The 23,209-nt window shown below is 45.0% G+C and overlaps 1 protein-coding gene across 3 annotated transcripts in view; it reads right to left on the bottom strand.

Moving 5' to 3' along the window:
* The window catches only part of LOC147012353 (spectrin beta chain, non-erythrocytic 1-like), a 330,873-nt gene that overhangs the window by 298,007 nt on the left and 9,657 nt on the right, over positions 1–23,209 (bottom strand). The window contains exon 1 of one of the 3 annotated variants that reach the window (XM_085856436.1): positions 7,993–8,059. The exons of 1 other annotated variant lie outside the window; for it this stretch is intronic. In XM_085856436.1, coding sequence (XP_085712562.1) covers positions 7,993–8,038 — 46 coding nt within the window. In that variant the 5' untranslated portion in view covers positions 8,039–8,059. Of the gene's footprint in view, positions 1–457; positions 682–7,992; positions 8,060–23,209 lie in introns of those variants that run through there. One more of the 3 variants, XM_085856437.1, reaches the window with a different exon arrangement.

A 23,209-nucleotide genomic window follows, 5' to 3' on the forward strand; every position in this document is an offset into this window, starting at 1 on the left:
CATGAAACAGGTTAGTACAAGTTTACATGGTACCTGTATTAAGTCACAGATCTGATCTGGCCTGGCCTGGCCTGACCTGACAATAACAGATTGCTGAACAGATTCAAGAAAACACCAGCTTGTAAGGACATTGAAATTTATTTTGTTTGAAAGTTTATTCTTCAGCAACTAATTTTCCTTTCCAGAAATGGTTTGAAGTTTAATAAACGCTACTTAGTTTTACATTTGTCCTTCATAAGGTGAAACGTTTCCACTCAAAATCTGTGTGTGTGTGTGTGTGTGTGTGTGTGTGTGTGTGTGTGTGTGTGTGTGTGTGTGTGTGTGTGTGTGTGTGTGTGTGTGTGTGTGTGTGTGTGTGTGTGTGTTTTGCATCCAAACACTAGCATAAAAATAAAAACAGCATCTGACAGTGTTACTACAACAGATGTAATGCAATTTACACTTACGTCGTACTTACTCGTTTGTTGTGCAGATCGCATATACATTTATCGAAGGAGTGGCGAGAACTGTTTATTGTCCTACCATCCAAGTTATGTTCATGAGCAAACTCGAATTAAAATGTCTGAGTCAAATTATGCTAAAGGTTGGGATTCAAAGGACTAATCCGATAAAATGCAAGTCACTTCACCCGTCCAAAGACAAAACCGTCAGAAAAACACCGACTGTTTTAAAGCTCCCAAGGAAAATGAAAAACGCAGTGAAAATGGGCAATGCCAGCCAGAAACAACCAATAAACACAAAGTAAAAACGTACTTTGACCCAGCTATGTGGGCTTTGCAAAGCTCAAGGACTCTTTCCTGCAGAATGTTTTGTGTAACTCAGTACTTAATATGCACTTCCCACGCACACCACACACCTTGAGGTCACAAACTTAAGGAAATGCTGTCCTTTGTTTTGGACTTTGCACTAGACACTGTAAATATGGTTATATGATTGTTCACTCGTATTCCTGGTTTGACTAGAAAGTTATGTTGGAAGTATATCTTTGTTTTTCGGGTTTAACCTACCTCTTCGTTAACCATGGTAAAACCTTTAACTGATAAGCGTTTTGGAAACGTCCACGCTATGTGCAAACGTGGCATAAAACCACACAGCGGAGACAGTGCTGAGTGGTACAGCAATTTGTGTGACATGGCTCTGCCATTTTAATAAACATTTGTTTTTTGATGATTTGAGGAATATTCAAAAGACCTACCAATGCGATATTCACAATAGTCCAAGACAGGTAAACGTTTTAAATATATAAATATACATAATTGCATTTTTAAGAAAATAAAACAAACAAACCTTGGCATGACTTAGGCAGTTTATCTCATTTGTAGAACTTTTTGAATATCTATTACATGGCTTAATGGTTCCTTTTATAGGTTTCTATATACTTGCAGTCTACACTATGTCGTTTCCAAAATTTTGGACAAGCCAAAAGGAAACCCTCCACTCCCCAACCCCCACCCTCCCTCCAATCAATCCCATTATTACCTCTGCCACTGAAGGTGAAAGAGGTTGTTTTCACCCCTTTCTGTCTATTTGTCTGTGTGCATGATATCTCAAAATGTTGTGGACAGATCCAGATGAAATTTTGTGGACAGGTTGGGTGTGTAACAAGGACGAACTGATTAGATTTTGGTGAAGATCTGGATCCGGCTACTAGAATTTTTTTAAGTGATTGTTCAACATTGAGAGAAAGTCAAAAACAATATAAAGCATGATATTTATCTCCGCCACCGAAGGTGAAGGAGGTTAAGGTTTCACCCCTTTCTGTCTGTTTGTTTGTGTACAGGAAATCTCCCAAAGCTGTGGACGGATCCGGATGAAATTTTGTGGACAGGTTCGGTGTGTGACAAGGACTAATTGATTAGATTTTGGTGAAGATCCGGATCTGTTTTTTTTTTTTTTTTTTAAGTGATTCTTTACCATTGAGAGATAGGGCTAAACTAATATGTAGCATGATATCTCAAAAAGTTGTGGAGGGATTCGGATGAAACTTGGTGGACAGGTTGGGTGTGTGATCATGACAAATTGATTTGATTTGGGTGAAGATCTGGATCCAACTACGGTAATTTTTCAGTGATTCTTCACCATTGAGAGATAGGGCTCAAAAGCGATATATAGCATGATATTTCAAAAATGTATTGGGCCAGATATGTTCACATGGATCAGGCATTAGAGGGCATTGGTATGCACTCCACTGAGTGCCCTTCTAGTCTATTTCAGTTTAGTTCAGACTCCCCCAGCCATTTTTCGAATGTTGACGAATGTAGCGATTGTTAAGGAATACAGGCACAAGCTCTTTCAGAGTCAAGGGAAAAAAAAAAAGGCAAAGAGGGAGTAGATAACGAGATTACTATAATTCAAAAATCTATTTTTAACAAGGCACCAATTGTGCAATGCACACATAAGAATGCAACAATAACAAGTTTCCCACTATTAATTTGCAATTGGTCACTGGCTTTAATACCAAACCAAATTTTTATTACGGACTTCAGGCATCAAAAAGCTACCTACTGTATAAATGAACAAAGTTTCAAATAGAGCATCTCACCTCCATTAGTGCAAATAAAATGTATTAGATGTGGCAATAAATGCGAATTGTTGCTCTCAGATTGCCGGCTCATTGACAGAAGATTCCATTTGCATATTTTTCATTTCAAAAGAGCAGAGAAAAAGAACAGACATTGTCGAAGCTTTTCATCTTGCAGCTCATCGGGAAACACACACAAGAATACTGGAAGTGCAGACACAAAATGAAACAATTTATTTGTTCAGACTGTTGGGGATTGGTGCTTCAGACTATTACTGACATGAACGTACACATCATGGCCTTGAGGCACCAAGGGAACCCGTGACCTCCCATTTTTCTATGGATTCAGGCCAAAACAGATGCAGTGTTTGCACATACTCTTTTTGTTTGCAAAGAACAGGAGCCTGTGTGGGCTTTCTGATCAAATCTACCCGATTGGCCATTTGAAAATCTAAATTTTGAAAAATAAAATAAAATAAAATAAAAAACTTCAAAAAAATTTGAAGTCATAGCTGGCTAAAATTCTTGAAGCACAAGTGAACATCCCAGACAGAGAACCAAGGGGAGATGCAGTCATCATTGATGGCTCAGCACTTATCAATGCCCTACCTCCACGCACTTCAAAGATATTTGATGACTAAGCAAAAGAAGACATCATCCCAAAGGTGGAATCCTATGGTGCCAGGTAGGAGAGGGTGGACGTAGTGTTTGATGTGTACAAGAAGTCAAGTCTGAAGTCTGACGCAAGGTCGAAAAGGGGGCAAGGAATCAGAAGAAGAGTGACAGGAACCAGTGAGACCCCAAGTAACTGGAGAAGCTTTCTTTGAGATGACAGCAACAAGACTGAGCTGTTTCACTTCCTTGCGGAAAAGATGTGTGAAGCACAGACGACAAGTACAGTCATTGTCACAAAAGGAGAAGATGCCATCAGCAACACAAGGAAGTCACTGGATGCTGTCTCCATGTTGTCATGAAGAAGCTGACACTCAAATATTTGTACAAGCCAGGGATGCAACGACGGATGGTAGCAAGTCCATTATCATTAAGGCTGATGACACGGATGTACTAGTCATAGCAATATCTGTACTGCCATCCTTACAGGAACTAGGTCTTGAGAACATGTGGATTGCCTTTGGCCAAGGAGCCAAGGCACGATGGATTCCAGTCTATGAGGTAGTTTCTGCAATAGGGCCTGAGAAAGCTAGAGGGATCCCATACTTCCACGAGTTCACAGGATGCGACGTCATGTCTGCCTTCCACGGTAAAGAGAAGAAAACTGCATGGCAGACTTGGAACGTCTTTGATGATGTTTCTGAAACATTCACCAATCTCAGCCAGCATCCAACATTGATTTGTGATCTTGACTCTTGAAAAAAAAATTTTTTTTTTCAAATTTTTCAAAATTTGGATTTTCAAATGGCCAATCAGGCAGATTTGATTAGAATCTCCTGGAGAATAAATGTGCCAAATTTGATGCTTGTATCATCATTTGCACGATTCCTCTCAAAAATTTCTGTGATCTGCCCCACTAATTTGGGATTGGTCAGAAGGTGCTGACCAATGGCAGACTCATTTTGAGTAGGCATTCTTGCTGGGTTCTTACATGTACGGGATGGTTGTGAATGACCAGTCTCCAAGTTGTTTCGGATTGCCAATGGAATGTGCTGCTTGATCCGATCCTCCAGTCTGAGTGATGAGCGACCGATGGACCTGGCATCACACTGGCACTGAAATTCATAAATAACATTGTTCAGTTTTATGGTAGCGAACACATCTTGCTGGACTATGGGGAGCAATTTGTGGGTGTGGGCTCTTCTCCTGGTCTGGTCTCCTCTCTTCGTTGGAGCTCTTCTCCTGGTCTTGTCTCATCTCTTCGTTGGCGCTCTTCTCCTGGTCTGGTCTCCCTCTTCGTTTTGCGCCCTTCTCTTGGTCTGGTCTTGTCTTGGTCTCTTGGTCTCTGGGTCTGTGGAGCGACCCGTACACCAGAGGCATGGGTCGGTGGAGAGTCCGAGCGACATACCGGAGACGCGGACGGGAGGCGCAGCTCTGCCGGCTGTGGGGCGTGAACCTGCGCATCCGTGGGGGAGAGTGCCAGAGAGAGATCGCCGACCACCGAGGCACCTCGAGGGTGCAGGTAACCTGCTACGGTCTCGCGGGACCCGTTCGGTCTCCCAGGTCCCATGCCATAAAGACCCAAGTGGTCCAGCCTGGCCCCCTTGTCTGTGAGGGGGTCTTTTCTTGTGTTTTTGAATGAATGTTGTCATGGCGCCATCTGTTAAGTAAAACCTGTGTAAGTGACTGTGCATGTACATTCTCATTGTAGTCTGTGGTATTGCTTATATTTGCTTGTACATACGTGCAAGACTGCCTTGCCTGTATACGTGTAGATAGTGAATAAATGTCCTTGCTTGTGAAATGTATCCCGTTCGTTGCATCCTCGATTCCCCATTGAAAATGCCATCTTGCATCGTGGAAAAATTAGTTGGGTTTTAAACACCCAGTAAGGAGAATCGGATCCGTCGAGGTCGGCGATAATACCCGCTCGGTTATCACTGAAGAACGGAACGAACCGCTTAAGCGGTTCGTGTCCCAAGCTGACCTGCGGTGAGGTACGGCCCCTGGGTAGATTACCCGCGCAAGTACTTAGGTATTTCGATATTCGGCGAGTGACCCTATTTCGTGCGGGTAGAATGCGGACTGGGCTGTGGTGAGGTTAAACCCCCCACCCGTGACTGGTTTCTGGCGATAGTTCCAGGAGGGTCACGACTGAATTGTCTGTCCGGTGGGCAACGCGGCTGCCATTAGAGGTACGCAGCCGCTCGCACGCCGGCGGGCGTGAATTGGTAACAATATATATATATATATATATATATATATATATATATATATATATATATATATATATATATATATATATATATATATATATATATATATATATATATATATATATATATATATATATATATATATTGTTACGGCTGTGGAAATTCGCAAACCACCATTCAGGTCCCGTAGGTGAGGTATCTCTTAAGTACATGTGTAGTTAGCCCCAAACCCGTTGTTTAGAGGGAATAATTGTGATTCATTTGGGCTGCGGCGCTTTGAGTCAGTCGTTTTTCTTTTTCTATCTTTTATTTCAAATAAAAACCAACGAGGACGCTCAGTGGGCTTTTCGCGCCATTCTTCTCCGCGCTTGGTTTGAGGGGAGGGAAACTGGTGCTCAATTGGTGGATGCGCGGTGTGACGCGGCCAGGGAGGAGGAACGCCCCTCTTCGAGACCTTTCTTGAAGCGCCTCGATGGGGGGTGGAACAAAGAACGGGACGGAGCAACAGGGTGGAGCTCCGAGGATATAAAAGTCGGGGACGGGCGAAGCAGTTTTGTAGATGCTCTTGCTGGGTAGATGCTCTTGCTTGGTAGATGCTCTTGCTCGGTGGATATACTTGCTTCGTGGTTGCTCTCGTCTTCCGGCTCGCTCGTCTTGGTGGCCTCTCCAAGAGGTGGTGGCCTCTCTCGTCCGCCATTCCCCTCTCCCGACTTCGGGCATCCACGTTTCCCCCCCCCCCCATCCGTGCTGGGATAGCGCCAAACACTCGGTCTGTGGCCTATACTTCAGACACAACAACAACCAAAGGACACAAAGCCAAATGCAGTAACCGTTTTTGGCACGATTTCACTGTTTCAGAACCATTTTATTTACTTTTTTTTGTACGATGCACCTCATATGGTCTTTGAGATAATGTAAGCCGAATATCACGTTACTTGAGCGCAGAACAAAGTCGAAGATAGCGCGACACGAAACCACAAACTCGGAAATAATATACAAGATAATATTGTACTGCAGGAAGTAGTACACGTCTGGAGACGGCAATGGTTCACGAGCGGTATTTGACGATGTAGATTGTTTCAAAAGCCAAGGATGAGACAATGTGATAATTTTTGACCAAGTTATAAAAATGATTAACTTGATGTGGTACGAGTGACAGGTTATTAGCTGTAAAATATCGAAAACCCGGTTTCGTTCAACAACTTTCAAAATTTGACCTTTGCATAACCTTTATAGGTCACAAAACAATATTGTGCACATTAAAATAAGGAAACAGGATACGTGCTATAGCTTATTGGAGTTAGTTCATCGAAGGTCGAAAACCCGGTTCGATTCCCACAACTTTGAAAATTTGACCTTTTGAACTTTAAAGGTCAAAGGTCAAGGATTATGATCTTTGGTGCAAAACTTCCTCTGGAACATTCCAGGAACAATACAACATCATATAGGCTATATGGCATTTCGCACTCCTCGGATTATCCATACTTTGATGAAATCAGCGTAAAAACAAATTTGAAGGGAGAGCCACGGGCAAGGTGTTCGAGATAGAGCAAAACGGTTTGAAGACTTTAGGTGGGGAATGACCTCAAGATTATGCATAAAAAATATTGTCATCCTAGCTCTCAAAGTTTGGGCCGTCGTATGATTTTTATGTCAAAATTCGCAATTTTCTAAGTTCGTGACCTTGTGACCTTGACATGAAAATGAAAACTCGAGCTGCGTGGGGCTATGCATGTGCCATTGGGCTAACCAAATACCGATACCCCTGCCAGATTCGACAAACCCCCTCGGAGAAGATGTAAATTGAAATCGGCTACCCCCTAACAACACATGTTTTTTGGGCGTGGCTCCGCCCATAATAGGAGCACCATGCCCATTCTCAGGAAAACGCAACTAGATCATGATATAAACCTCCCACCAAAATTGTATCAGGATCAGATCAAAACCCACGGAGCTATGCTCGGGAACAGACACACACCAATAACGAATATATTGGTCACTGACTCGTGAACCAATATTGCTATCATAATGGCAAGAAAAAGACAACCAACAAAGGAAGACAAACAGACCATAATAACCATTAAAAGTGTAGGCCTTTCCTTCACATAAATTGCAAAAGAAGCCAAGGTGTCAGTGAGTACAGTTTCCTACACCATCAAAAGGCACTTGGAAACTGGAGGAAACTCTGACAGGAAGAGGTCTGGCAGACCCAAAGCCACAACACAATCAGAAGACAAGTTTCTGAGAGGCAACAGCTTGCGTGATAGGCGGCTCACAGGAGAGCAGCTTCAAGCAATGCTTAACACTGGTCGAAGTAAGGAGGTCTCAGTTTCAACTGTGAAGCGAAGACACTGAATGACTGACATAAAATATTGGAACCTTCTGGGTGACACAAAGAGCTGAAATTGTTCACGCCGATGGAGATCTAAGCCGGTACACCGGAAAAAAATGAATCACAGAATTGTCGCACAACATTCATAAATGAAAATAGAAATAAATAAATGAAAAATCTAATGCAGGTGAGTGACTCAAAACAATGGGGAAGCATGGTTCGCAAGCTTGCGCAATATGTAAATACACCCCACTTGCATATAATATAAAGCTCTTTCGAACCACTGATGCATTTTCATTAAAGATCGGTACCTTCCAGGTGATGTAGAAAGCTGAAATTTTGCGTGCTGATGGACATCGAAGCCGATACACCATGAAAAAAAAAATCACAGAACTGTCGGAAAACATCCATAAATGAAAATATAAATAAATTAACATATAAATAAATGAAAAAAGTCAAAAATGCAGGTGAACGACCCGAGACAATGGGGAAGCATGGTAATTTTGTGTGCCGACAGACATCAAAGCCGATACACTGGTGGAAAAAAAAATCACAAAACCATTGGAAAGCATTCACAAATGAAAATATAAATTTATGAAAAAAAAATGCAGGTGAGTGACCCCAGACAATGGGGAAGCACGGTAACTTTGTGTGCTGATGAACATCGAAACCAATACACCAGGAAAAAAATCCAGAACAATCCAAAAGCATGCATAAATGAAAGTATAAATAAATGAAAAAAATGCAGGTGAGTGATCCGAGACAATGGGGAAGCATGGTCCATTATTGCTTGAAATGTGTAAATATATATATATATATATATATATATATATATATATATATATATATATATATTAATATTTCGGCACGCCCCTTTCTTTGTTCCACCATCAGATTTTTGTTACTGCATGAAATGAAACAAGATTTGGCACATATACTAATGATATTATTGTCTTCCTTAAGAGGCCCCTCAAAATTCGTTTTGATGCATTTTCACAAACTCCAACGGATTCCATTCAAATTCGGTACGATTATGGCTTTTGGTCCAACTTAGGTCATTGGCTATAAAAAATTTTCCATAACACTTCCGATATTCTAAAAAAATTGATAAATCGATATCCCTTATGGGATTTTCCATTCAAATCCACTCAAGTTTCAGGCCTACGGGGGACGCAAATTTCCACTTTGCCCCGGGCGCTGTTTACCTCCGCTACGCCAAGCTGTTAAGGTTAGGGTTTGGGTTAGTGTTAGTGTTAGGGTTAGCTACCTAACTCTAACCCTAACCGAACAGCTAACCCTAACCCTAACCGCTAACAGCTATTCAGGAAATTTGCAAGAAAGCCCGGGCAACACCAGGCTTTATTGCTAGCCCGAGCAACGCCGGGCATTACTATTAGTATATATATATATATATACATATACATATATTTTGTTGCGAATTCGCGCCCGCCGGTGTGCGAACGGCCACGTGACTCGAATCGCGGCAAGTCGCCCACCGGATGGACAATTCAGTTGTGACCCTCTCAGACCAACGCCGGGAGCTAGTCACGGGTGGGGGTTTAACCTCACCACGATCGTGCCAATTGCCCACCCGCGCAGGATAGGGTCGCTCGCCAAATTCGATCGACCGAATTACCTCTGCGAATGGTCGACCGGGCGATCGCACCTCGCCGCAGGTCGACTCCGGACACGGGCCGCTTGGGCGGCCCGTTCCGTGCTATCGGGATAACCGAGCGGTGTTATCGCCGACCTGGATGGTTCAGATTAATTACCGGGCATATTAAGCCCACTACGAACCCTTTACGTGAAGCAGGATGGAGGGTCAATGAAGAAAAGACGAAGCGAAACGGGAAAACAGTTAACACAATGCACATTTATTACGCGACACACGGAAAGCACACATATACAGCCAAACAGTCAAAATGCACATATAGCAGTTAAAACAAAAGAAACAATGACACAGATCTACTACCGAATACGCGTACACACGGCAACACTGAAACAGTTCTACTTTACAGAAGGCGCCAACACACATTTACTCAAAAGCAAAGGAAAGAAGCCACCCTCAGAGACAAGGGGGCAGACAGGCCTGGAGGCCAATATGTGCGCGTGACCTGGAGGAGCGGCCAGGTCCGTGAGACCGGGGGGGGGGGGGTCCTACCCGCGTCCTCGTGACGCGTTGACGGACAAGCCGCAGATGTGGCCACGTAGCTGTGCCCCGACTCCGTGCTCCTTGGCGGGTTTCGTTGGCACGACGTTTGGAGTGGGGTGGGAACGGGGTCCCCTTTTAGCACTATCTGAGCGCGGGGGAAAAAGGGGGAATTGTTGATGCCCTGGGGGAGGAGAATGGCTGGCTGGCTTGAGTGCCGCGATGAGCGATCTCACACCGCGACCTCGTCGCCGACCGCCATCCTTCTTGCCTCGGACCCGAGCTCCTTTTCCTCTTCGCGCAACTCTCCTCAGCCGACTGCAGATCGCAACTCGCTGCCACACCGATGACTCGACTCACTCTGCCCTGCCGACACACACTGCTACTGCCACACTCTCCTGCTGCCACACTCTGCCGCGATTCGCCTTGCGCTCGCCGTTTTATAGGCCGGTAGGAGAAAACAATATGCAAATATCCGGATCAGGATGACCTCGGGGGCAGAGCTCGCCAATTGGACGGAGGAAAAGTGGGCGTGAACCTCCCCTGATCCTAGAATTTGCATATATCGACTTCACACAGATGCGTCTGGAGGCGGGGCCAAGCCGCTCCACACTTGCTAATTGGACAGATCAGAAGTGGGCGTGTAGCATTCTTGATCCGAATTCTCCCTCGGAAAGGCCGCTATTTGCCTCGCGGCTCGGTGCGTATCGCTAAACGAGCCCAAGATAGCCCGATACTCAGTGTTCACAGGTGGTGTGGGAATGGCCGTAGAAGGAGAGAGGTGAGGGTGGTGGAGGGTTTATCGGTGGTGGTTTGATGGTTATGGTGTCGTTTGGGAATGACAGTGATGCGATGTTTGTGGGATTGAGTTGTGAAGGTAAAGGTCGTGGCTGTTGGCGTTGTTGTTGTCTGAGGGTTGGAGCGTGGTCGTAGTTGGTGACAATGACTGGCGTATTGGTTAAGGTGGTTGTTGTGTGATGGCGGTTTAGACGTGGTTGGTTCAAAATAAAGATAGAACAGAAAAACGGCTATCTCAAAGCGTCGCAGCCCGAATGAATCACAGAAATACCCTCTATACAACGGGTTTGGGGATAACTACACATGTACTCAGAGATATCTCACCTACAGGCCCTGAATGGTGGTTTGCGAATTTCCACAGCCGTAACACTACCCCCTCCCCTTTTTATAGACTCGTCCCGATTCGTCAAATTTTCGTGTGCCATCATGTGTAGTTCTCCCCGAGTACGTTTTACCTACGGATCCCTGAGTGCGACATTCATGGTATTCATTTCCCCAAAATAAATAAGCTGAGGGCTGAGTAACTAACTAACTAACAAACACACTCACTCAGATGACTTAAATAAAATTGTCGGCGCTAGACAGACATGCCGGGGGCACACTCATATTTACAGTACATCATACTTACAAATTTTACACAAAACCATGGCCCAGGATCAATGGACTCTGCAAAGAGAAAAGCAGTTAGCAGGGAGCCAGGCTGCTCGCATGCAGTCTCTGGCTCATGAACCAATGCAGGTGACAGGGAACGTGGCCGGCTGCTCACACGCAGTCCACGGCCTCCCCCTTTTAAATGGGCGCAGCGAACAACGGCGCATGGGCTGCGCAAATGCAGCCTCCTTGTGCGGCTGCTTACAGGGCAGTCCCTGCGGCACAGTGAACGGTGCAGACTCAAGCCGACACAAACAAGGAATGGTGGATGGATGGATGGATACAACACGGTGCACGGGCCGCCACTGCAGGCCCGTGTTGTCGCTGCCAACAGGACAGTTCTTGCAGCTTGCAAACTGTTGCTTGATGATCCTGGCGCACATGGAAATGAACAAGGGGGGGGGGGGCAAAGCAAAATTGAACAGGGCTGGTGAACATGGGCAGTGGGCATGGCATGGCAAAGGCAGCAGGCAAACACAGCCTACAGAACAAGGCCGTTGCAGGCAAGCAGAGCCGGCAGACGAACTGGCCGGCACAGGTCTTGAAGCACAGCAGCTGCAGACGATCCGGCCGGAACAGACCTCGTAGCAAAACAACAGCTGCCGATGAAGTTGGCCGGCCTTTGCCTTGCAGTGCAGTTTGATGGAGGGAGTGCGGTGGTGCTGGCCACTCAGAAGGCGGGCTCGGACCTGCCTAATGTCTCCCTCCCATCTATCGCCTTTGCCTGTCACTGTCTATACCCACTCCCTTAATTTGTCAAAACCAATTTAGCCCCAACTTATTTTTTTGTTGTTTTTATTTTTACTTCCCCACTATAAATCGTCCCCTAACCCCCTTTACTGTCCTTGTTCGGCTAACCTATCTCATCACCGAGCCTACTCCCAACACCTACATTCCCTTCCCGGAGGGGAACAAGGGAGAGCTAGCGTCCTGTGTCGAGGCCCAACAAAGCCTCAGGATGGCCTCCCCACACTTCAGCGATCTAACCCAAAGTGGGTCCAGAGGCTCACAACGAGAGCGAAGGGATGGATGGTGTGGAGGGGTACATCTCCTAATCTACCCTAACCATTATCTCTTAAACTACCCCGGAGCTTTCAACAAGCGCCTCGCGCTTAAACTATTGATTCTAACAACCCAGATTCCCGTCGCCTGTGTTGGTGTCCTCACAATTTCGGGCCTCGCCCCCCAATTTTCTTCCCGTGCCCTCACACGGTCTCATGGCTGGGACGCGTGGCTCCCCTTGGCAGGCACTACCCTCTGCCGATTCTCCAGCTATGGCACCCCCGGGCACTACACTGCCTCCGAGCCTACCAGCTCCCTAAACACCGGGGAGTGCCCTCCCTGGCGACTCCCCTGAAACGCTCACGTGGCGGGCTGGCTTCCCGGGCCCCTTTCTGAGGGTCACCCGTGCCCACAACACTGCCCACGCGGCTAACGGCACCCCGGGCCCCCGCACAATATACGGGCACACCCGTGCCCACTAGGCTATCCCGGCCCCCCATGGGCCCTTGGCCTACCGCGGCCGACTAGCCTGGTGCCCGGCGTACCCACTCAGCGATACTCACCTTTCGCAGCCATGCTCCCAGCCTGTCAACAGGGCTCCTGCACCCCTCCAAATGGGTATTGAGCCTACACTCCCACCCACAGCAAAACGACCTCCATTTTGTCAATTTGACTAAACCAGCTAACTCACTCTCCACTGACCCCGGGGTCGCTTGGGCAGGAGTCACTCCTCCCCCCAATCACTCAGCGCACCATGCATTCCACATTCGCTCCATTCATACAGACCCGCTGGCCTCACTCACTCACCAAGCACATTTTCCACTCAACTACTCTTCAACACACACACACACACCGCTGAACTCTGCCATCCTTCTAACTACATCCCCTACCTAACTCGTGCTATTTTCCTCGCGGCCCGGTGCGTATCGCTAAACGAGCCCAAGACAGCCCGATGCTGTATTCACAGGTGGTGCGGGAATGGCCGTAGAAGGAGAGAGGTGAGGGTGGTGGAGGGTTTATCGGTGGTGGTTTGATGGTTATGGTGCCGTTTGGGAATGATGGTGATGCGATGTTTGCGGGATCGAGTTGTGAAGGTATAGGTCGTGGCTGAGGGTTGGAGCATGGTTGTAGTTGGTGACGATGGCTGGCGTGGTGGTTAAGGTGGTTGTTGTGTGATGGTGGTTGAGACGTGGTTGGTTCAAAATAAAGATAGAACAGAAAAACGGCTATCTCAAAGCGTCGCAGCCCGAATGAATCACATAAATTCCCTCTATACAACGGGTTTGGGGCTAACTACACATGCACTTAGAGATATCTCACCTACGGGCCCTGAATGGTGGTTTGCGAATTTCCACAGCCGTAACAATATATTGGTTTGCGGGCGCGAGCAGTGACCACTATTTTTGTTGTGTCTGTCTGTCTGTTTGTTTGTGACTCTCTCCAGAGCATAACTCCGTGACGTTTGATGCGATCTTGATGAAACTTGGACAAGCTAGATATCATGGTCTGGTTGTGTCTTTTTGTATGAGGTGCGTCCCACGCCTCTTGTGGGCAGAGCCACGCCCACTTGAACTTTTTTTTTTTTCCTCGCAATTTCATTTCCTACAAGCTGTGCGTAATGTCCATAAGTTCAACATATAAAAAAAATCCGATTGGATTTGGTCAATTTTGACAGAAGATATATGCTTTTACAGTAGGGCTTCCTCAAAAGCTTCCACCAACTCAATTGTACCTATCGTGGCATTGTTCAATCATGCCCGCGAACCACCGTCACGTGTATATATATATATATATATATATATATATATATATATATATATATATATATATATATATATATATATATATATATATATATATATATATATATTGTTCTCCCCGTGCAGATGACAGATAAGCACCTGCAATACTCATCAATATCTAGTATCTAAGAAAGACACAACAGAAAGGGCAAGGGACAGAGTGTTGAATAGAAGGTGAAATAAAGTCACAAAGGAAGAATGATTTAATAAATAAATGGGATTTTTTTTCTGTTTGATGTGGGACATTGTTGACGATGGAGGAGGAAGGAGGAGAAGGAGGAGGTGGGACGAGGAGGATTGAAACTGGCGCTCTTTTTGGACCAATTTTGAGCCACGGCCTCGAACATCAGGTTTCCTCAGGATTCACGTATAGAAGAGTTCCTGTGGTGAGAAACTCATAGTGCAGGAACCACAGGTCCATTTTGAGAATTCCCTTCACGTGTCATTGTATATACCTAAAGCCTATATGGGCGTGTAGAGGGGACCTCCGGGGACTAGAAATGCCCAGTTTTCATTCTGGCAAGGTGTGCATGACCGTTTTATGGCTGATTTTGTGACTTCAATCGAGTCCGCGATTCGCGACATTATCAAAATCATATTTATTTATCTGAAGACTCCAATACCCAACATAGGGGCACGTGTATGGTATCAAAATGAGCAGAATGACCAACTGCATCATTCCAATAATGCTTTGAAGAAATATTATATGTTACTTTTCATAGAGTGGAAAAAACCTAGTAATTTTGTCAAAAAATTATTTCGGGTTAGCATTCGACAACGTGGAATATCATCAATAACTAAAAAAGTTATTATCCGATTGATACAATTGACACTGAAATAATCCCCGTTCATTACCCTTGAAAATGATACCAAACACATATAACATTTTTATAATATATTGGTAGATACCTATACAAACCAAACAATATGGATAATGTGACTAATTCAACAAATATGTGCTTATAACAGGTACATTTCTGTCTTTTTCAGCATCTTCAGATGTGACAGCTGTTCTGCTATGAATAAGACATCAATGATAATAGTTTTCAGATGAATAATCATATATGTATGACATGTTGGTTTCTCTTTTCTGTTTCAGAATGAAGAACAAGGCCACGGTGTGTCGCTCCGTCAACGCTAACCTGATGATGGATGATTGCCCCAGAGTAGTATAGAATGCTTTCTTTGTGCTTGTAGACATTTGCTTTCCTATCTGCACAATGCCTTAACCACTTTCTACCAATGGCTTCTAACACTGACGACCAGACTATTGTACCCACAGTGGTGCTCCCTGTAAAAAAAAAACGCAGGGTTGAAACTAACTGGACAAAGTGTGTCTTCTGTCAAGGTACAGACACTTTATCATGTTCAAGTCAACAAGGCATTCATAAAGTGTATTCATCCCTCCTTGAAAGACTCCTTCACGAATCAACTGACCTTGTGACACAACTAAGAAATGACCTATCATCAGTAGATAATCTGCTCAGTAAACAACCAAAATGGCACAAATCATGCTATGCGTCATTTACGAACCGAAGCAACATCAATCTCGTCAAGAAGCGCCACTCCGACATGTCCCCTTTTGTAAATACAGACGGTGCAAGCGGCAGCACAAGACCACAGACACGCATAATTGTACCAAAGGTTGACTGGAAAAAGTGTATCTATTACCAGTCACAAAAGAGACAAGGTGCATCAAGTGCAGTCCGATGAGGTGGAAGCAACCATCAAGGGTCATGCCAAATTTGACGAGAACCTGAAGTGTATTATTGGCGAAAATGATTTGCTATCATATAAAGCGTACTATCACCCATCTTGTAAATACAAAGCCAACAGACCTACTGATCCTGATGTAAACTCCAAAATCGACCCTTCACTCGACCAGCTCATACTGATACTGGATGCTGGCTTTAAACGTGGCCATATATACAGTATGGACTCGGTCGTCGAGAAATGTGTCACTCATGTCAGTAGACGCAATTCCCGATCCGTCATGCTGAACACATGTCTTAAAACAAAAATTGCAGAGACACTACGCTGACAGAATCGTTTTCCGGAAGCAACGACAAGCAAACCAACCACTGCTTTTGATGGCTTCAAGTGCAACCACTGATGACGCCATTGGGATGCTGATGGAACGGTTTCCAGAAGAATTGCAACCAGATGAGATCAGCCCAGAATCACATTTCCTCTGCTGTCTACATAGTCACAACAAAACTGAAGGCTGACATGAAAATAGCTGGTGGACACAAGGGCTATGATGACTTGAACCAAGCAACCCTCCTTACCTGCCCCCCTCGTCCTACCCTCCCCCTCCCCCTCCTGCACCCAAAGCCTCCTCCCCTTCCTCTTCATTAAAAGTGTGGACCTCAAATATCCGGGGCCTTCGCTCAAACCTTTCAGATCTTTCCATACAGGTTGCCACTGACAAACCAGACATTATCTGCCTAATAGAAACTTTCCTCTCCCAAGACGTGTCTGACTCCCAAGTATCTCTCCCTGGTTACTCCCTCTTACGGTATGACAGACCTGAGCCTCGTCCTGGTGGAGGTGTTGCTCTCTTCATCAAAGACTCTATTCCTCACTCTCCATGCACTGCTCTCACTCCCCCACACCCCCAGGAATACCTCTGGCTTCGGCTTCCTCTCCACTCCCACCTCATGTTTATATGTGTACTCTACCGTCCACCGAACAGTGATGACTCCATCTACACCTCACTATCCGAAAACATGGACCATCTTCTATCTTCTCATCCAAACTCTCTTCCTCTTATGTGGTGACTTCAATTGTCATCACGCCAGTTGGCTAGGTGTGGGTACCTCTCTCACCTGCGATGGCACCTCAGCAAAAGCTTTCTGCGACTCATTGGGACTGACTCAATCGGTGAACTTCCCGACCCGGATCTCAACCAATGGCAGAGATGCCAACTTTTGGAAATCAGAATTAGGGAGGATTTTCAACCGACACCAAATAATGTGCGCGAAGCGCACATCTCGAGCGCGGAGCGCTCGACCCTTGCGGCGGGGTCCAGGGCCCGCCTTAGGGCCCTGGAAGCTCTGGGGTTCTAGACGCTCTCTAGTGCCCTCTGAGCCCTATTTTGGAGCATTTAACATGTTAAGAATTCCCACTTTTTGAACAAAAAAAGGGGAAAATTGTGCACTTTTTAATGTTACATGTATGTTAATATTAGTAAGTTAGGGGACAATCAAAGATTAACAAAAAGCACAAAAGAAGCAATATTTTTCTTACCTTACTGGCTGGTACTACTGCTGCTTGCTTTTTCCATGGCAGCTTTGCTGAGTGACAGCTGTGTGGCTCTTTTAGCCCTTCTGATTATGTCTTTGCTGTATTCTCTCTGGTAGCAAGGGGTGCTATGAGCTAGTTTTTCAATTAAGAGAGCTTCCAGGGTTTTGACACTCAAATTGGGACGAAATTCAGTATGATTCTTCCGTACAAGACTGAGTGCCCGCTCACATGATGCGTTCGAATGAGGAATGACCAAGATTCCCTTCATCACTTTGCTCAAATTAGGATACTTCTTGGCACCAGTGCAGGGATCTGTGAGCTGTGAAATCCGATGCCACTGCTCATCCACTCTCACTGTCTCAGTAGCAATTGTAGCTATGGAGGCGTCTGCCTGGTAGTGAGCGAATTCACTCTCAAGACTGTCTATGTCACTATCACCGCCACTGAACAGACAGGGAATTTCTTGATGAAAAACTCCACACAGTCAAACCCCACTTCTTGGTGTAGCTTAACATCCAGCACCTGAGCATGCTTGGCTAATTCATCATCTAGCGGCCAGGTTTTGAAGATGTAATTGCAGGCTTTCACATAATATGAGCGAACTGCACTGAAGAAACCTTGGACGTCTGACTCACTCAGAGTGAAGGTGGATTTCTTGAGACTCCTTTGTTCCCTTATATACAGTTTGGCATCGTTCCCAATCATGAGGTCCTCATCATTCTTCTGATGATTTCTGTCAGAGAAGGGTACATTTACCAGAGCAACCGATGACACCGATGGTTTCAAAAACCGTACGAAGATATCTTTCAGAAGACCATTCAATTCTCCGTGCAGGAGATGAATACAGGGTTCGTCTCTTTGGAGCAGAAGATTCCCCTTCTCAAAAAGCTTGTTAGCATATCGAAGGAAGAAACAATAGAGTTTTGTTTGTGGAGACAAGAACATCCTGTTGACACGTTTTTCTCTAGATTCCTGCACAGTGTTTGAGGAAGATGCGCTTTTAGTTGTAGAACTCGTAGTACACTTAGCCGCAGGGCGATCACACTTGCGTTTACTGCCAGCAGAAGAGGTCAGACTCGTAGTACCAGATCCAATTTTACGTTTGAGGAGAGAGCTTGAGGTAGGTGCAGCCAAAGAAGAAGACCTCTGATTTGAAGGTTTTGCTGAGCTTCTATCAAGTGATTTGGCAAAAGCAGAACTTAACTTGGGTCCTTATTTGCCTGCAGATGGGACTATCACAGTCTTTCTCGACTCTGAAGGGATCTGCTTTGTAGATGAACGTGATGAAGGGCCGGTGATGCTACCTGCTCTCAGCATTGGTTTTGGTGCTGTCCCTGCTGTCTTCTTCGCAGCAGATACTGCAGTGGTAGTGGTGAATGCTGCTCCACTAGTGCTTGATCCTGCAGTGCCAGTACTGGCAGTAGATACAGTGCCGTCCTTCTTGCTCGTTGTTAGAGTCTTGGATACAGTTGGTTGCATTTTTCTTCGTACTTCTTCTTTGAAGAAGAGGCGAAGTGGCTCCCACTGTTCAATCAGCCTGTCTAGGCACTGACCAAGGGACAGCCACCTTGTTGCGACATGCTTCAGAATCTTGTGTGTCGGGGCATCACAGAGTTCTTGCAGTGCTTTCACTCCTTTGACGCGTTTACTACTTTTGTCCAAGTAGTAGTAAATATCGATGAGAAAGTCATCTAATTCAATGGGTAAGGCCTGAGCCGCCTTCTTGGCCGTATTGTGCATCATATGGCAAGGGCATCCCATGATGTAGCACTCTGGATTTTGTTTGTGGATATAAGCAGCGACTCCTTTGTGCTTGCCCACCATGACAGAGGCATTATCAGCACAAAAGGAAACACAATTTCCCCACGGAATTTTCCTGTCACTGAACTCATGATCAAGCAGTTTGAAAATGTTTTCTCCAGTGGAATCTTGTTTGCACGCAGGCAAACTTAGCAAACCTAGCTTCACAATCCCAGCACTGTTGTCATAGTACGAAATCAGGACAGGATATAGCTGGGCCTCACCACTGTCATTGCTACCGTCTGTAGCTAGGCTAAATGGAGCTAGTCTAGCAATATCGGCAATAGATGAAGCAGTAACATTTGACAACTCACCAATTACACTGGTCAACAACAAATTTGTTGTCTGCATTTTTTAAGCTGATTTAGGACGAATCTGATGCGCTGAATCCAAAACTCACATTAGTTTTGTTCAATCAGGTCAAGTTTTTGAGATATGGCCACATGTCGTTTTTTACATTTTTGTTCACATGTACGCATGTGTGGAGCATTTTAGAAGAAGTTGGTGGGGGTAAAATGTCATGTCAAATAATTGTTTTAATTGGAAATAATTATTTTAATGACAAGAAGTATTCAGGTACAATAGTTCTAGGTGATTATGTCGAAAAGGGATCAGTTTGAAGTCATAAAACCTCAAAATCTTCCAAAAATTGGTGAGGCAAAGCATAAAGTTCGTGGATCAAAACTAAAGTTAATGGGGCAGATTTTGTAATAATGTGACAATACAAAAAAGTTGTATTTCTTGAAATAACGAACTCTGAAGAATGTACAATACCTACATGCGCCAATTTATGACATGCGCTTCTGCTCAAGCTTGAGTGCCACAGTACGAACCCAAAGATTGGAGACTGTTCATTGACAGCAGCAAGCGATCACTGAAATGTGTTCTGCTACACAACGGCAACCAGTTTGCCTCTGTACCCATCGCTCACTCGACTACACTGAAGGAGAAGTATGAAGCGGTGAAGTACGTGCTGGAGAAAATTGGTTATGATCAGCATAAGTGGTTTATTTGTGTTGACCTGAAGATGGTGAACTTTTTGTTGGGACAACAGTCTGGCTTCACCAAGTACCCATGTTTTCTGTGCATGTGGGATAGTAGGGACCGTGCTCAGCATTACACGAAGAAGGACTGGCCTGTGCGGGAGGAATTGGTGCCATGCAAAGAAAGGAACGTCATCAACCACCCTCTGGTGGACAGAGACAGAATACTCTTCCCACCGCTGCACATCAAGCTCGGCTTAATCAAGCAGTTCACCAAGGCTCTGGACAAAGATGGTGACTGCTTCACTTACTTGTGCCAGGCTTTTCCAGGATTGACCATGGAGAAGTTGAAAGTTGGCATCTTTGATGGTTCTCAGATCCGTCAGCTCATCAGAGATCCAGAGTTCAAAAACTCAATGAACGAAGTGGAACTGGAAGCGTGGAAGACATTTGTTTTGGTAGTGAAGAACTTTCTTGGCAACAATAAGGCCAGAAACTACGCAGAACTTGTCAACAACATGCTGACTGCTTTCAGAAACCTGGGCTGCAACATGAGCATCAAGATGCACTACCTATTTTCACATATGAACCGGTTTCCTGAGAACCTGGGTTCAATGAGTGACGAGCAGGGGGAGAGATTCCATCAGGACATGAAGGAGATGGAGACCAGGTATCAGGGTCGCTGGGACGCAGTCATGATGGCTGACTACTGTTGGAATCTGAAGAGAGACCTCCCTGCCGCTGAACATTCCAGGAGTTCGAAGAAACGGAAGTTCAAGCCCTGAAGTTTGAACAGTGGTGACGCAACATGCAATTTACTTGTACTTACCTTTATCAATGCCCACCATTCAGATGACAGTAATCGATGTTTCTATCATGTAATCAATAAATGTTGTTGGCAAAACATTTTTTTTTCTTAAAAACATGTTTAGGATGATATGTGTTGACAAAAATCAGCTGATAATGCCACAAAAATGTAATTGATTTTGTCACAAGATCTGATTTTTTCAAATCAACTTAGCACAAAAACCTGACCTGATGGAGAGAAACGGATGCCATTTCCTGATTCAGCAGTGCCAGAATACCCTAATTCACTTGTAGAAATCTAGACAACATTCAGAAAGTAAAAAATTGTTGACCAGTGTTCTTTTTTCTTCTTTGTTCTTGTTCTTTTTTTTTTTTTCTTTTCTTTTTTTTTTCTTGCTTTTTGTTCTTGTTTTTTTTTTATTTTATTATTATTATTATTTTTTTTTTGTTCTTGCACATCTTGCACATCTTGCAAGTTTTTGTTCTTGCACATCCATACTTTGAAGCAACTTTTGAATCTGGAAACATCTTTTGAAATTGAGGTCCAGCATGATCTGAGACTGATATGGGCAAGTTATGTTCCACAATAAATCCACTAAAGAGAAGTTCCGCTCGGGTAACATCCTCTTCCTCGCTTGTCCCTTGTTTGGTGAAATAATTCAGAAGTGTACCGGTACTCGTGCTCGAAGATCTCTCCTTTGCAATGTCCGTGTGCCGTTGCTTCCAACGTGCTTCCGAATATCATCGCGACCTCCGTGCTCAACTGAAATATCAACGCTGCATACTGTACAATACTAATACGCATGATGAATTCCTCTTTCAGACTTTCGAATACACGGGTATTGGAGACTGTATTCGGTCTTGTACTTCTGAGACCATTTCTTGGTCTTCGTAAGCTTCTTTTCTGCCATTTCGTAATCAACATCGAGGGCTTGAAGCATCAGTAACTTCGAAGTCGATGTTCCACAGCTGCAGCGACTCGTAGAACTGTAGCGGCTGTTAAACACCGCACGGTGGTCGCGACCGCCGGGCTGGTACGGGGCCCAGCTGCATGGAGTGAGCGTATCGCATGCATATACACTGTGCATACATACCACATGCACTGTATTGCACACATACCGCATGCACTAAATCTCAGTGCATGATCGCATAAGCGAGATCCAGACCCAATGTTTCGCTGCTCCTCATTTGAATTTGCAATTTTTTACGTACAATTTGGTAGCAGCGAACGTTATGGAGTTACCACATGCTATACGTAGCAGACGATGCTTTTCATTCAATTCTCATACTAGTACATTCTGATTAGTGAACAGTGCAAAAATATCAAAATTTCGGGAGGATAAGGATAGTGATCGTAAGGGCGGGAGTTTGGGTGAATTTTCGGAATCCTCCCGATGAAATCGGGAGGGTTGGCATTGCTGCAATGGTACTCCATCTCTTCTGGATCTGATTTTGACAAATTTCCCTGACAATATCTGCTGCTCTTCCTTCGCTCCAATTGGTTCTTCTGACCATGTCCTTGTCAAAGTGGACATCTTTCTGGCTGTTATCAGAGAACCACCTCACCGCCGTCGAGTCTGGCATTTCACTCAAGCCGACTGGCAGGGTTTCCGAGCAGCCATCAAACTTACAGACTGGTCTCCTATCACTACTTTCTCAAACATCAACTCATCCTGGGAATTCTTTCAAAGAAACTTGCTCTCCCTCATGCACAGATTTATCCCCTCTCGTGTTCAGTTGTCTTACCCTTCCTCCCGCCCTTGGTTTACTGAAGCTTGTGACGAGGCAGTTGTCCTGAAACAACTTGCCTTTGCCTCATGGAAAGCAAACCCAACTGAGGGCAATCTCAGTTCTTTCCACAAAGCTCGGAACAAGTGTGTATCTACCCTCAGGAGAGCCAGAAAACAACATCTTTCTCATCTCAAGTCTGAACTCTCAAACCTCTCTCCATCCTCAAAATCCTGGTGGCGATTAATCAAATCTGTTTCTGGTGTATGTTCCCCCTCCATCCCCTCCCTTACCTCAAATGGCCGCACTGCTGATTCCACACGTGATAAAGCTGAATGTCTAAACTCGGTGTTTGCAGCTAAATCTTGTGTCCTAAACCCATCACTATCTCTACCCACTTTACCCAGTCGCACCCAACTGTCCCTGGACTCTGTATCCTTTTCTTCTGACAAGGTGGAGAGCTTGCTTTCAAACCTCGAGTCAGATTCTGCAACCGGTCCAGACGGCATCAGCCCACGTGTCCTCAAAGCCTGCTCTTCTGCTCTTGCTCACCCTCTCTCTG

Source organism: Eptatretus burgeri, chromosome 15 (assembly GCF_056783735.1).
Source record: "Eptatretus burgeri isolate ZD-2024b chromosome 15, Ebu_testis_v1, whole genome shotgun sequence".
NCBI classification, from domain to species: domain Eukaryota; kingdom Metazoa; phylum Chordata; class Myxini; order Myxiniformes; family Myxinidae; genus Eptatretus; species Eptatretus burgeri.